The 12,824-nt window shown below is 52.8% G+C and overlaps 1 protein-coding gene across 1 annotated transcript; it reads right to left on the reverse strand.

Moving 5' to 3' along the window:
• Positions 1-3,646: 3,646 nt before the first annotated feature.
• FOXF2 (forkhead box F2) lies at positions 3,647-9,675 on the reverse strand. Its single transcript, XM_006731872.3, has 2 exons — positions 8,114-9,675; positions 3,647-4,571 (listed from the first exon to the last, which is right to left on the reverse strand). The coding sequence occupies exons 1-2, from the start codon at positions 9,294-9,296 to the stop codon at positions 4,405-4,407; spliced, it is 1,350 nt and encodes a 449-aa protein (XP_006731935.2). The 5' UTR covers positions 9,297-9,675; the 3' UTR covers positions 3,647-4,404.
• Positions 9,676-12,824: the final 3,149 nt, after the last annotated feature.

Raw genomic sequence — 12,824 nt, forward strand, 5'->3', positions numbered from 1 at the left:
AAAATAGGATGTGATCCTTCTGGAGGGAACATTGTTGGGGACACGGCCTCCACGCTGCCCCCAGACCTCCCCTCTCTCTTTCCTGCACACACTTATGTCAAGAAGACTGACGAAGTGGCACTGGGATGGACATGTCCCCCAGGAACTGGAGAGCTGAATAATTTATCACTCGGGCACTCTGAACTCCGAAAGAACTTCCAGGACTTTCATTTTTTCCCAAATGATCTTGACACCCATGTGCTGTGGCCCTCTCTGGCCCAATGTCTACATCTGTGGTGTTTTTCCTTGCTCAGATAGTGTTTCATAGAGGCAGGTTTGGTAAAATGTATTTCCGTTCTGATAAAATATATTAAAATATATTTCCATTCTAAATAAGTTGGTGCCTGTTTTGAATTAATCGCCATGATGCACAGTAATTAGGTATATATGAATCCACCAGACAGTTCTTCCTTTGGGACGGATGCGCTAATTCCATTTCGTACCATACAGTGGCATATCTATACTGTGCACCTGAACATTTTTCCCAGAAATCAGACTTCCACTTTCTAAAATGTAACTCGAGATTATTCTCTTTAAATTCTGTAGAAGTTGCGGCAGCAGCTCAGAAAACTTGAGTGTGCACAACTAGAGAATTCACTTACTTCCCCAGAATCCAGGCGGAAGCCAAGTAAAACAAGTACGAGGGCCCTTCGGTCAGTGTCTTGGCATTGCAGACTTGGACAGATAATAGTTGCCTCCAAGGATGGGAGTCCAGCTTCAAAGCCTGCTTTGCTAGCTTTGGGATGGGGATTCATGAACTATTTTTCAGAGACTCTTGCTCTCCAGATCTCTCTCTCTCTCTCCTGTCCTGTCTCCTTCCCTCCCTCCCTCTCTCCTCCCCCCCTTCTCACCTTCCTATTTCCTCCCTCTCCCTCCAGCTCTCTGTCTCTCTCCCTGTCTCTCTTCTCTCTGCTCACCCCTCATGGTTCTGCCTGACCCATTTATATTTAGGAATCACTATTTCTATACGTTGAGATCACAGCTTCCTTTCTTTGCCTTCTCTATGTTCCACCCTTAAAAGATTTTATAACTAATAAAGGATTTCTTTTCCTGCTTGCTCCAATCACCACCTCCTTCCATCTGGAGAATTCCAATATCCTGCTGTGTGTAAGTACCTAGACTTACTGCTCTACTGAGGCAGATAGACCTTAGTGATCCCACCTGACTTGTCTTTGCCAAGTTTACTAGAATAAAACAAGAGGCCTCATCACTTCGGATAAAAATGGGCAGATTCTATTTTCAGGCGCAGGGCTTAAAATTAGGCGTTGTATTTTCCCAGTAAGCAGTCACAGAGGTATTTGGGTGAACAAACTATTTAAAAAAAAAAAAAAAAACCAACCTTTTAGATCTTTCCTTAACTAATCAATGGGCTAGCCTCAACACCCACCCATCTGAACCTATATCTGTAATTCAGACTGCCTTTCTAAACTTGTGGTTTTCAAAGTGTGGTCCCTGGACCAACTTGCGAATTTATTAGGAATAGAGCCTTTTGAGCCCTTCCCCAGACAGAGTCAAAACCTGGGGATGGGCCCAGCAGCCTGTTTATGAACCCCTCCAAGTGATTCTGATTCAGAGTGAAGATTGCCGTTGTACCTATGTCTACAATGTTGATGGAAGTTTTTATATGCGATGTTGGCTTTAGAAGAAGTGAAATGGGGGCAGCCTAGCTGGCTCAGTAGGTAGAACTTGGGACTCTTGATCTCAGGGTCATGAGTTCAAGCCCCACGTTGGGCACAGAGCTCTTTTTAAAAAAAGAAAGATGTGAAATGAACCAAAATCAGAAAGCGTGGGTTGAGCCCCTGATAGTCATAACCTACTACACCTCTGTAAATAGGATCAACATCCCCACATTATACGGATGTAGAAAAGCACCGTAAAATGGGTCAAGCTCTTACACAGCTTCAACCAACCATGAATTACTGCGTGCCGGCGTCTCCCTGCGCCACTAGGGGGCGCGCTAGCCTCTCCAAAGCGGTCACCCCGAGAGACAGCGTTTTTGTCTTTGAGGTCCTGTCATTCTCTGTATAAACAAGTTACGTTCAAGTGTTTAGGATATAAATTACGACCATGCCGGCTGCCTCGGAAGGAATGTAAACACAGCACTGTGGTCGGAGCAAACTCTGAAACTGACTTCATAATTTATAGCAGGCCCTTGTGTAGCTCAGTATAAAAGGGAAAAAAGCCCTATTTAACTGCAAATATGATAATGGAGACACAAAAAGCATGTTTAAATCACTGCTTAATTTTGGAAAATATAGAAAGGAAACCTGGGGATTAGGAAGATGGTTAAGACTTTTGAAAACAAGATGTTTTACTAATGAGACGTCTTTGGACTTAAATTTGCTTGGAATACAAAAACCTTCTGTGTGAGATATCTACTGAGTGGTATTAAGTGCCTGGCAACTGATGGGAGGGAAGGGGGTGGAAGACCTTTTAGGGAATGAGAAACAAAGGTGAGTTTTCAAAAGCAAAAGCAAAAACAACAAAATACCAGCCCTCAGTTGGGAAAGAAAACCCGCAGCTTGATCATGGGTTGAGAACTTTCCTGTTCCTGCTCAGATCGACTGTTGCCAAGGCTGCCCATGATTTTGAAGGACTGGTCAAAAAAAAAAAAGCTAGTAAAAAGAAAGAAAGAAAGAAAAAGAAAGAAAGAAAGAAAGAAAAAGAAAAAACAGTCCTGCTGCCTGGTTGGCTTATTTTCTCTCTTTTGAACCCAGAGCTTTACCAGCCCTGCCTGTAGCATTTGCAATTGGGGAAGCTTGGGATATCAAGCAAGGAAAAGGGGCTCAGAGGGAATCCCTGAAGGGGATCCCCTGTTAAAAGGAAGGAAGGAGCAAGGGGGACAAGGGTGGCAGAGATGGGTGGGAGTTGAAGTGCTCCTGCTAAGCAGGGTTGGCCAGGCTCTGAATTGGGGGGTGGGAACAGCCACAGAACATCTTTTGAGGACGAGTTCCTGCTTCTGTTACCCTCCAAGGAAGTTAAAAGATCCGAATGGTCAGACTGCCCATTACCACTCCACAGCCATCCCCCTCTGGACTCTTTAGGATCTGACCACCACCCACAACAAAATGTGATCAGCACTCATACAAAACTGTGACTTGCAAAGGGAAGCTGGTCCTGTTCTTTGAACACCTACCCCTTGACCGCCACTCAGCCACTCAGCCCAGCCCTAGGTGGTGACTTTCCACTCTGCCCATCACTCCCTGCCGGTGGGGAAGAGGAAGGAGCAAAAGGCAAAACTCTCCTTGGCCACAGGAAAGAGAACAAAAGGGGCACAAAACTTGGTTTCCTCAAATCAGACTCTTGCCTTCATTATCTTGCCTGGTTTTCTTTTAAGTTCCTTTCACCTTCTGGTTTTTGTTTAGCCAGAAGGAGCTAGGGTGAAGGAAAGAAAGAACAGAAAAAGTTCCTTCTTCTCTTTCTCTCCTGAGAAGACCCACAATCAGAACCTGGCCTGTGTTACTCAAGGCACAGACCCCACACCACGTCAATTATACAACTTGGGGAAAAAAACCCCAACAGTGTAGGGTTGCATTGCTAGCTGGTGGAGAAGAGAGACTGGTGACCCCAGGATGCCCGTGGACGAAACAGATCCCTAAAACGGCTATTTGTTATATATATTTTATTGAAAAAATTTTACATCAAAATAGTTTGGCAAACTGTAAAAGTATACATAAGTGCAAATATATCCTCCTTTTAAAATACAAGCAAAGTGTGAGTATACACGAAAATCATAAAAATATCTTTAAAATATGGTGGTAGAAAACAACCTTGTAAAAAAACGTTGTATTGTCACAATACTGAAAACCACTTTCTTAAACTAGACACACTGTTTCTAAATACTTTCTTAATAATGTTCTTTGGCACCTGTGTCCAAACTTAGTGTTTGGCGAAACAGAACTCTCTTACTTGGCTAGGCAACAAGATGAGGCTTTCTTGAAGTCTTGTGCTTAGCACTGCCTTTTTGAAAAGCACAAAAATTTTCATAGACAAAGAAAAACACACACACACAACTGGCGTTTTTCAGACCCTGATGACTGAAGGTAATGAAGATCCCAGAGTTACATGTTTATGTTTTTCATATGGTAACTTTTTACCATCTCTGCTAAAAAGCTGAGTTCTCAGTTGGCTCTCTCCCTTATGGGGGGCCTGCACATATTCGTATTAGGGGCATTACTTTGCCAGGGGTTGTCCTTCTACCAATGGTAGACACGTATCAGTGAACAGCGCTGGCCTGGGGATTCTGGCTAAGTGACTCGTGTGCTACTGCTAGAGCTGTGCATGGTGGGGGAGTCCACCTCAGTTCATTCTGCCCTGCAGAAGAGAGAGCAGAGAGCGGCCTTGGCATGGCCTCCCTCCCTCCATTCACATGACACAGGGCTTAATATCCTGGCAGACACTCTGGTGGTGGTGATGGTGATAATATGGTCCGCTTGCAGAGGGATGGAAAGAAGAAATGCCGTTAAAGTTGAGGACAAAATCTTTCCTGTCACACACCGGGGTAGAGTGATGCTGGTATCGAGGCAGTCCCACTGAAAGAAGGAAGAAAAGAAAAACTCTTCAGAAACACAGTCATCCAGCTGATGATGAGGCATATTACTTTTTAAATTTTAATTTAACTCATGCCTTATTTTGACTCAGGGTAAGAAAGTGTCTTTTGTCTATTGTCATAAAACTGGTAGAGCAAACCCACCTCTAGAAATTTCTCAAAGTTTCAAACTGGGTCGTGGGGCGGGGAGGGGGTCTCCGCAATCACTATGTTCTGTTTTGATGTACCTGCACACACAGAGCACGATCCTCCTCTAAACCGGGTTCTAGTGTGCCTGAGTTCCCCTTTTATTCCTGGAGCCTCAGGAACGCTTCAATCGCAGGGGTAGATTCCGCGCGGGACCCTTTGACCCACGCTCTCTGTCGGGTGCCCTAAGCGCAGGGCTCCCGGCCCTTGCAGCCAGAGCTCCGGTTGCAGAGGCCAAGTCCCCTGCCCCAGAAACACCACTGTCGCCCTCACTTCTTGTTTTGAGCCTTCTGCCTATTTCTCAACTAACTGGCCCAGTCTGAGTAGCAGGTCACAGCAGGGATATTCATTGTGCCAAAAAAGAGGTGACAGAAAACAATCCCTTTGCAAGACAAAGGGCCTGGAAAGAAAGTACTGGTCGCTCTAAATTCCGAAAGTCTCAGGCTTCCCTTAGAAAGCCCGGCCTCCAGGGAGCAGATAATGCTCTTCGATAAGCGCTCAGCTGCAGACCCTTCCGCACATCTAGGTGTCAGGCAGCGCGGGGAGCCCCTTAGAGAGCTTTGGGATGGCAGAGGGCGGAGAAGGCTCTCACTCCTCTCCGGGGCCTCTCCTCTGCGGAGGCCCAGAGCCGGACCGCTGGGCGCCAACCCGCTGCCGACTTTTGCTTTTGCTTTCTCGGCGCCTCCCGGCCCCGGGGCGCAACTGGCCGGCGGCGTCCAGAGCGCGCTGGGGCCCGGACTTCTCCCGGCTCGAGTCTCTTTCCGCGCCGGGCTCGGTGAGGCCTCTTCGCCTGCGTCTTTTCTAGGTACCCGCGCCTCGTGGGACCGTAAATTGCACGTTGGGGGCCGGGCCGGATTCGATTTTTGAGTGCATGAAAACCGTACTCGCCCGCCCGCGGCGCTCGCGCCCGGCTCTCACCGCCTTGGCCTGGCAGCATCCCAGGGCTTACGGAGCGACCAGGCTGCGAGCGGTCGCTGCCTTGGGCCAAGTTTGTTGCCCGGTAGCACCTATTGTCGCCAAAGGCGCGCCGCATTGCTCTCAGAAGGCAGCAACAGGTCCACGCGCCCCAGGTGTGTGCTTGTTGCTCTGCACACAGGTGCCTTCGCCCATCACGTTACAGCACGTCTCAGTGCCAGTTCTACGAGCTCAAAATAGCGGGCCCAGGCAGGACCCAGAGCCAGAGCTCATAAGCTACGACCGACCGAAGGCCGCCGTCAGCTCTTTGATGTGACCAGAGAGAGATAAAAGCCCTAGCTCCTTCTTGAAAGGCTCACTGTACTAAATGAGGGGTGCGGGACCTCCCTGGGCACGCGGCCCTTGGCCGCCCCATCCCAAGTGAGACCGCGCAGCCCGCGGGGTGTGTTGTGTGTGTGCGTGCGTGTATGCTGCGGGGAACCTTCTCGGACCACAGCCTCGGCCTGCTCGGCCTCCCAGCTCCTCTCTGGGCCACAGGCTCTCGGCGGGCCGCGGTCCACCAGCGGCGCACTCCTAAACAGGCCCCGCCGCGCGCGTGCACCCAGCCTGCTCCTGCTGAGCCCCCACCTCTCATCCGCCTGGGGGATGCCAACTAGGACAGGGGGTAAGAGAGGGATGGGAGCCAGAGGACGAGGGAAGAAGGGGCAGAGCGTCCTGGTCGGGCCTCGCCCCCCATCATGACCTTCCCAGCATTCCCAGGCTCTGCCCAAAGGTCGGGCGAGGCTCCCCGGGAAGGCCGCTCCGGGAGGCCGGCCTGCTCCGGCTCCGCCGTTTTCGTTCTCCAAGTGTTGTGTTTCTGGATCCTCGAATTTCTGGGACTTGTGCGTGAGCTCGGGGGTGTTGGGTGGGGCGAGGGCGGCCTCAAAGAACAATCACAAGTCTCTTTCTTTCTTGCGAGTTCTTTTGTTTTTAATTTTTCGGTACTGTTTCAGGGCAGCTGCAAAACCTCGAAGTCTGGGTTCAAACTGAGTAGAGCCTGCTTGGAGAAGGGGAATGGGTAACACTAGGAGGGCAGCGGGCAGAGCGGGGAGAGGAGCGTGGGCAGGAGAGTGGGGGAGTGGGCACCGCCTGGGGTGAGCGGTGATTGACAGCCAGTCCCAGGGGATTAAAAAAAAAATGAGAGGGAAAGGTCGTCTGTATTGGTTACTTGTTGAAATTCCCATAAAAATTGAACAAGACTCTGCTCTCAGTGGGTTAAGTCAGGCTAAAATCCTCTCCGGTGTGGTCCTGCCGAGACTGTCTTTGTTTAGTTAACCTCTGAGACCCGCATTTAAAAGGCCTATTTGGGAAATTTCACCGTCCAGGGAACCAACATCTTTTGCCCATTTCTGGGCTTCCCGCCTCTGCTGCGGCTCTTGTTGCACACTGATTCCCAAACATATAACGTGTGCATCATCCTCTGAACCTTTTTTCTAATTGGGGTGGAATGTAAGTGTGAGCTAGAACATCATTTGATAGGCAGATTAGCCTGATTTTAATCTGCAGCCTGTGGGTGCTTCAGAGAGGTTAATATGAGAGAATTTATCTGTCCCATAAACCTGGTTAAATATTCAAATTCCCTCTTCCACCCATATCTGTCCCCTCCCACCTTTCATCGCCTTTGGCAAGCCAATAAATTTTCATAATCTTCAACCATCAAAATTTACACCAGCAACACAAGTGAAGTCCAAGAGTCAAGTATTTCTCAGGGGATCACAACGTGGGCCTCAGGTCCTCCTGGCCTAGGACAGACTCATGTCCTCAACATAGGTCCACTGTGTTGGGAGGCAAGGGACTCCTCAAAAGGCTGGTGCCCCTCTCCACTAGTGACACCTCCCTCCTGTGAAAGATCCTGGGTCCCCGCTCTGCTTTCTGCTCTGCCCCTCCCTCATTTCCCCTCCTCTCAACTCTTGCCCAGTTGCAAACCCTCCCCACCCACACCCTCAGCATACAGAACATCTTTTCTGACGTTTACTTTGGGAGGAAAGTAACAGCAAACAAACACACACACACACACACACACACACACACAAAGGGAAGCAGACACAGCTCCTTTGCCAGGCACCCCAAAGACCACATGCCTTCTCTCTAAGCTAAGTCGGGCCTGAGACTTGAGACCTGCCGTCCATAGGGACACCCTGGGACCCTAGGAAGGCAGGCGACTTTGCACCATCCTCCTGGCAGTGCAAATTCTGGAGGCCCAGCTCTTGGCTAAGGGTATGAGAGAGGGCAGTATGACCTCAATCCTCTCCCCTCCATGAATAAGATTCCCGCTTCCCCCAGCACCCACTCCTCCCAGTGCCCTCAGACTCCCAGGCTGCGGCGACCCTGTGGAAGTTGCAGTAGCCATGGAGCCTGGAAGCCTAGAGGCGCGCACTGCGTTACCTGAGAGGTCCTCGCGGGCGTTCTGGTGCAGGTAGCTCTGCTCCAGCGAGTAGGAGGACATGCTCGAATGCAGGCCTGCCGAGGCCGCGGGGTTGCTGCTTGGCGTCAGGGAGGGCGGCTGCTTGAGGTAAGGCGAGGCGCCGGGCGAGCTCCAGTGCGCCGCGGGGCTCGTGTAGGGAGAGTGGCACTCGATGGCGCTCGCCATGGCTGGGGACGAGGGCACTGGGCTGCTGCTGCTGTCCGGGCCGTAGTCCCCTCCGCCGCCGCCCCCAGCCGCGCTGACACCCCCAGGCCCGGCGGGCACGGGGCAACTGGCCATGTAGGTGGAGCCCGGGTTGGGCGACATATGCGGGACGTGGTGGTGATGGTGGTGGTGCGGATGCGCGTGGCCCGGGGCGCCGGTGCTGGCGTCGTAGCCCGCGGGCATCATGTCAAGGCCGCCGTAGCCGCCCTGCCCGTGGCAACCGAGCGGCGCCGATGGGGGCGGCTGGAAGTCGAAGCCCTGTGGCAGCAGCGAGGCGCCGAAGCCCAAGCCGCTCACTACGCGGTGGTACATGGGCTTGAGCGCCTGGCATTTCCGCCTGAAGCCGCGCGGCCGGCGGCGGAACGAGCCCTCCTCGAACATGAACTCACTGGCCGGGTCGATGGTCCAGTAGTGACCCTTGCCGGGTCGCCCGAGGCCCTTGGGCAGCTTGATGAAACACTCGTTGAGCGAGAGGTTGTGGCGCACGGAGTTCTTCCAGCCCTGGTAGGCGCCGCGGAAGAAGGGGAAGCGCGCCTGCAGGAACTGGTAGATCTCGCTGAGCGTCAGGCGCTTGCTGGGCGAGCTCTGTATGGCCATGACGATGAGCGCAATGTACGAGTAGGGTGGCTTCTCCGGCCGCCGCAGCCCCGAGCTCGCCTTCTTGGCGCCCCCGCTCCCGGCGCCCGCGCCGCCGCCGCCGCCGCCCGCGCTCTTGCAGGCGGCCGAGGAGGCGCTGGCCGAGTTGGAGGAGGAGGAGGACGAGGAGGCACAGGAGGCGGAGGAAGACGACGACGACGAGGTGGTCTCCAGGGCGGCGGCGGCGGGCGGCGGGCTCATCAAGGCGGCCTGGAGTGCGCCGGGGGCCGGGCTGCACGCGCGGCGGAGCGGGGCTGGCGGCGGGCGCGGCGGGGGCGGCGGCGGCCCGCCCTCGGTGGTCATCTGGGACCCGGGAGCGAGGCCGGGCCGCGGGGGCGGGCCCGGGAGCGGAGGCGCCGGAACGGGGTCGGCCCAGAAGCCCGGCGAGCGCCCTAGTCCGCCGCCCGGGCTGCAGCGGTGGCCACTCCGAGCCAGCGCTTCGGCGTCGCCTCCCTCAGCTCCGCTGGGGCTTCTGGCGGCGGCGGCGGCGGCGGGCCGGAGGCAACGCCCGGCGCATCCCTCCCCTGAGCCTCGGCCCCTGTCTTGCGCAACGGCCTACGGGCCCGTGGAACCAAACCGGCCGGGTGCGGGGCAGCTGCGTCCGCGAGCTGGGACCACGGCAGGGACCCCGGGGACGAGCCCGACGTCTCTCTTCAGGAGCGCTCCTCGCTCTGTCTCTCAGACTTCCTCCCTCCCGCGCCCTCCCCCCGGCCGCCCTCCCTCCCTCCCTCGCTCCCTCCCTCCACCCCCTCCCCGCCCTGCCCCCTCCAAGCTCCGCGCCGCCTTGGGGAGGGCGCGCTCGGCCTCAGCGCTCACTCCTCCCCCCTCCCAACCTGGCGGCAGGCTTCGTCTCTTATCTCGCTCCTCTCTCTCCAGGGTTCTCCTCGGCCTTTTAATTCCTCTCTCGGCCACTTTCCCTCTCACCTACCCACCCTCTTTCAAACGGAGGGACCACAGACTCACATTTTGCTAGGACGAACCCCATCCCCAGCAAAACTCGACCACCTATATAACTTTATGAGATCTTCTTTCTCGTTGCCCCTCACAGCACCCCTGCCTCCCATCCCAGAAACCAGCCACCCCCTTCGGAGCAGACCCACCCATTCTTCTCCTCTCCGCTCTCCTCCCCCTTCTCCCTCTCCTCCTCCTACCCCCTCCCCCCTCAACCTACCCCCACCCCATCTCCGTCCTCCACCCGGTCTTCGTCGTCCTCCTCCTCCTCCTCCTGGCTCATCCTGGGTCGAGTGGTGCTGCCGCTGGTGCTGGGGCTGCCGCCGCCGCCGGGAGCCTCCTTAGCTGCCTTCCCCCGTGCCCGCACTGACACCATCTGTCAACTTCATTTAGACATTACAGTCCTCAGCCACACGCCAGGGTGCCACACGCCCAAAGGTAAAGTGCCAATGCTCTCTCTTTCTGACAGGGCCTGTAAGCTCCGCAACAGTTGCTAGTAGAGGGCGAGAAGCCGAGGCGCTGCAGAGCACCCCTCTTCTCCCCCGCCCCCCGCCCCCGTGTTGCCGGAGCGATCGTGAACAGTTTGGGAACTTTGAGAAGAGGGCTATAGATAGAGAAAATTCAACCAAGGTTTAGAGACTCTGGAAACAGTCGAATAGAATTCATGTTTGCGTTGGTTTCCACTTCCTTTCCGTTTTCCACTTGATGTTTTGAAAGAAAGAAAGAAAGAAAGAAAGAAAGAAAGAAAGAAGAAAGAAGGCTGACACTGAGATAAGTGAGATAGCTTTATTTATATTCAGTCCTGAAGGGGTGTGTCTGTCACTAGATTTACCTCCTTAGTCTCATGTTGTCCACCAAAAATGCTGTGCCATCTCAAGCTGCCTTAGGTAGGAGAACACCACCCAGTGTGGCTAATTCCTCTCTAAGTAAGAGTGAGCCTGGGAGAGAGGATGTGCCCTCGGGAGGAATCACTTCCAATGAGACCCGACAGTTAGTTATTGGATTACACGTGCAAGGAAATGTAGTCTGACCAGGGACAGGGGCTGGAAGTGGGAGGAGGAGAGCCTGAGGCCTGGGAGCTGGCTGGGCCACACAAGGGCTAATGCAGGAGGCCCAGAAGGGGAGGTGCTGCAGACCCGAGGACCAAACGGGAGGCTGGGCTGGATACACCTCTGTGTCTACTCTGAAGGGACTAAGGTGCAAGTATGTGTGCTGGCGAGCCTGGGGAGAGGGGTAGGACGAGAGAATCTGAGATCAGTCTGGGATCCAGAGAAAGGCCAACTGCAAAGAGCCTTGGAACAGAACGGAGGCAGGTTTTGGGGGGATGGCACTAGCTATCTGTGCCCCTGGAAATACCATATAGAGTATCTGCTCCTGGCTGAGTGTGCTGGTGGGGCTGTAGAAGCAGAGGAGAGGGAGGGGTGAGAAGGGGGAAGCTGGGGGCTGGGCTAGGGCTGGCCCCAGACAGTGACCTGAAGTTGAGTGGAAGCAGGCTTTTTCCATCAAACCCTGCCTGGATACCACACACAGAGACGGAGTGTCAGTTTACTGCCCTGAGCCGGGCTCCTTTTCCCTAAGCTCCACAGTAATTAGACAAAGAAAACCTAAATTAGCTGAACAGGCGTCGACAGCTTCCTCCAGAGCACCCCTGGTACCTACATGGGAATGTGTCCGAAAATGGCTTGATTGTAGCTGAGAGTCAGCTAAGAAAACACGGCTAAAATGAACTCAGTTTACCGCTCATTTCCAATAGAAAAAAGAAACAAGTCAGTCTTTTCCGGATGGGATGTTTTGATTGAGTTGGGGTAGGGGGGTTTGCAGTTGCTTCTACTTCTAAGAATTTCTTTTTGAGTGACTTAGGAGCATATTTTGGGGATGGGCCCCCATTTATTTCAGGTTTGTTTTCTCTTACCCCCTTTTGTCATTTTTACATGGGATAATTTAAATGTAAGTAACTAAATATAGAAGTATATATGGTGGGCTCACTAAATCAGTGCTTTGAGTGTCAGAAAAATACATACAATAGAAGCTGGAGTGAGGAGGACAGATAGAAACTAAAAGGAGCCCCACTGACATAGTCTTCAGTGTGTGTGTATTTGGTGGGAATAGAATTGGCCCAGGTAGAAGCATAAGGAAAAGGAAGGCAATCATCTCATTTGTAGGAGGGGGTGATGGACAATGGATTTTGGGAAAATTCAGCAAGCAAGAAAATATCACTGTCACTGAACCCTGATTATCCACACCTAGAAATTCTATGTACATTGGATTTCAGGCCCTACAAGGTTTTAGGACCCAGAGACTGAAAAATAAAAAGCACCAACCCTAAAATTCAAGCAGGTTAAAATATCAGGGAGTTTTAGAGGCTCCCTTCCCTATCCAATCCAAGTGACAATGGTAATCATTTTACCTAAACTCTTCAAACTTGCCAGAAATACCACCGATAGTTTGCTGTGTGTTCCAGGAGGCTAGACAGGTCCTGAAAAGGCAGTAGGCATTGGAGTTACAGTTCCAGCCAGGAGCAGTTCTGCTGACTTGAAACCTTTTTCTCTCTCCAGGGGTCTAAATACTACCCTGCACTCAACAAAAATATGGAGGTTAATGACCTTAGTTATCTGAGCAGGAAGAGGCTCTTCTCTAAAATTCTTTCTTGCAGACCCCATTTTTGCCTATGGAAATTCCCCGACAGAGACCCCTATGTCTAGAAATACAAAACCTCTGCATTTGTTCCTTATAGACTTCACAGGCACAAGGCTTTCCACTCACATCATGTCACCACCACGTGGTCTAAATACAGTTATCTCCCCTTTAGCCATAAGGAAACAGGGGCTCAGAGAGATCAGATGACCCGCTCCAAGTCACACCTGGGGAAGTGACAAAACT

Source organism: Leptonychotes weddellii, chromosome 8, assembly GCF_054177405.1.
Source record: "Leptonychotes weddellii isolate Sample4059 chromosome 8, ASM5417740v2, whole genome shotgun sequence".
In the NCBI taxonomy this organism is placed as follows: domain Eukaryota; kingdom Metazoa; phylum Chordata; class Mammalia; order Carnivora; family Phocidae; genus Leptonychotes; species Leptonychotes weddellii.

Coding starts and splice junctions, on each gene's coding strand:
- FOXF2 (XM_006731872.3), bottom strand. CDS start 9,296: ATGACCACCGAGGGCGGGCCGCCGCCGCCCCCGCCGCGCCCGCCGCCA. Junction 4,572..8,113: donor CGCCCGCGAGGACCTCTCAG/GTAACGCAGTGC, acceptor TCCTTCTTTCAG/TGGGACTGCCTCGATACCAG.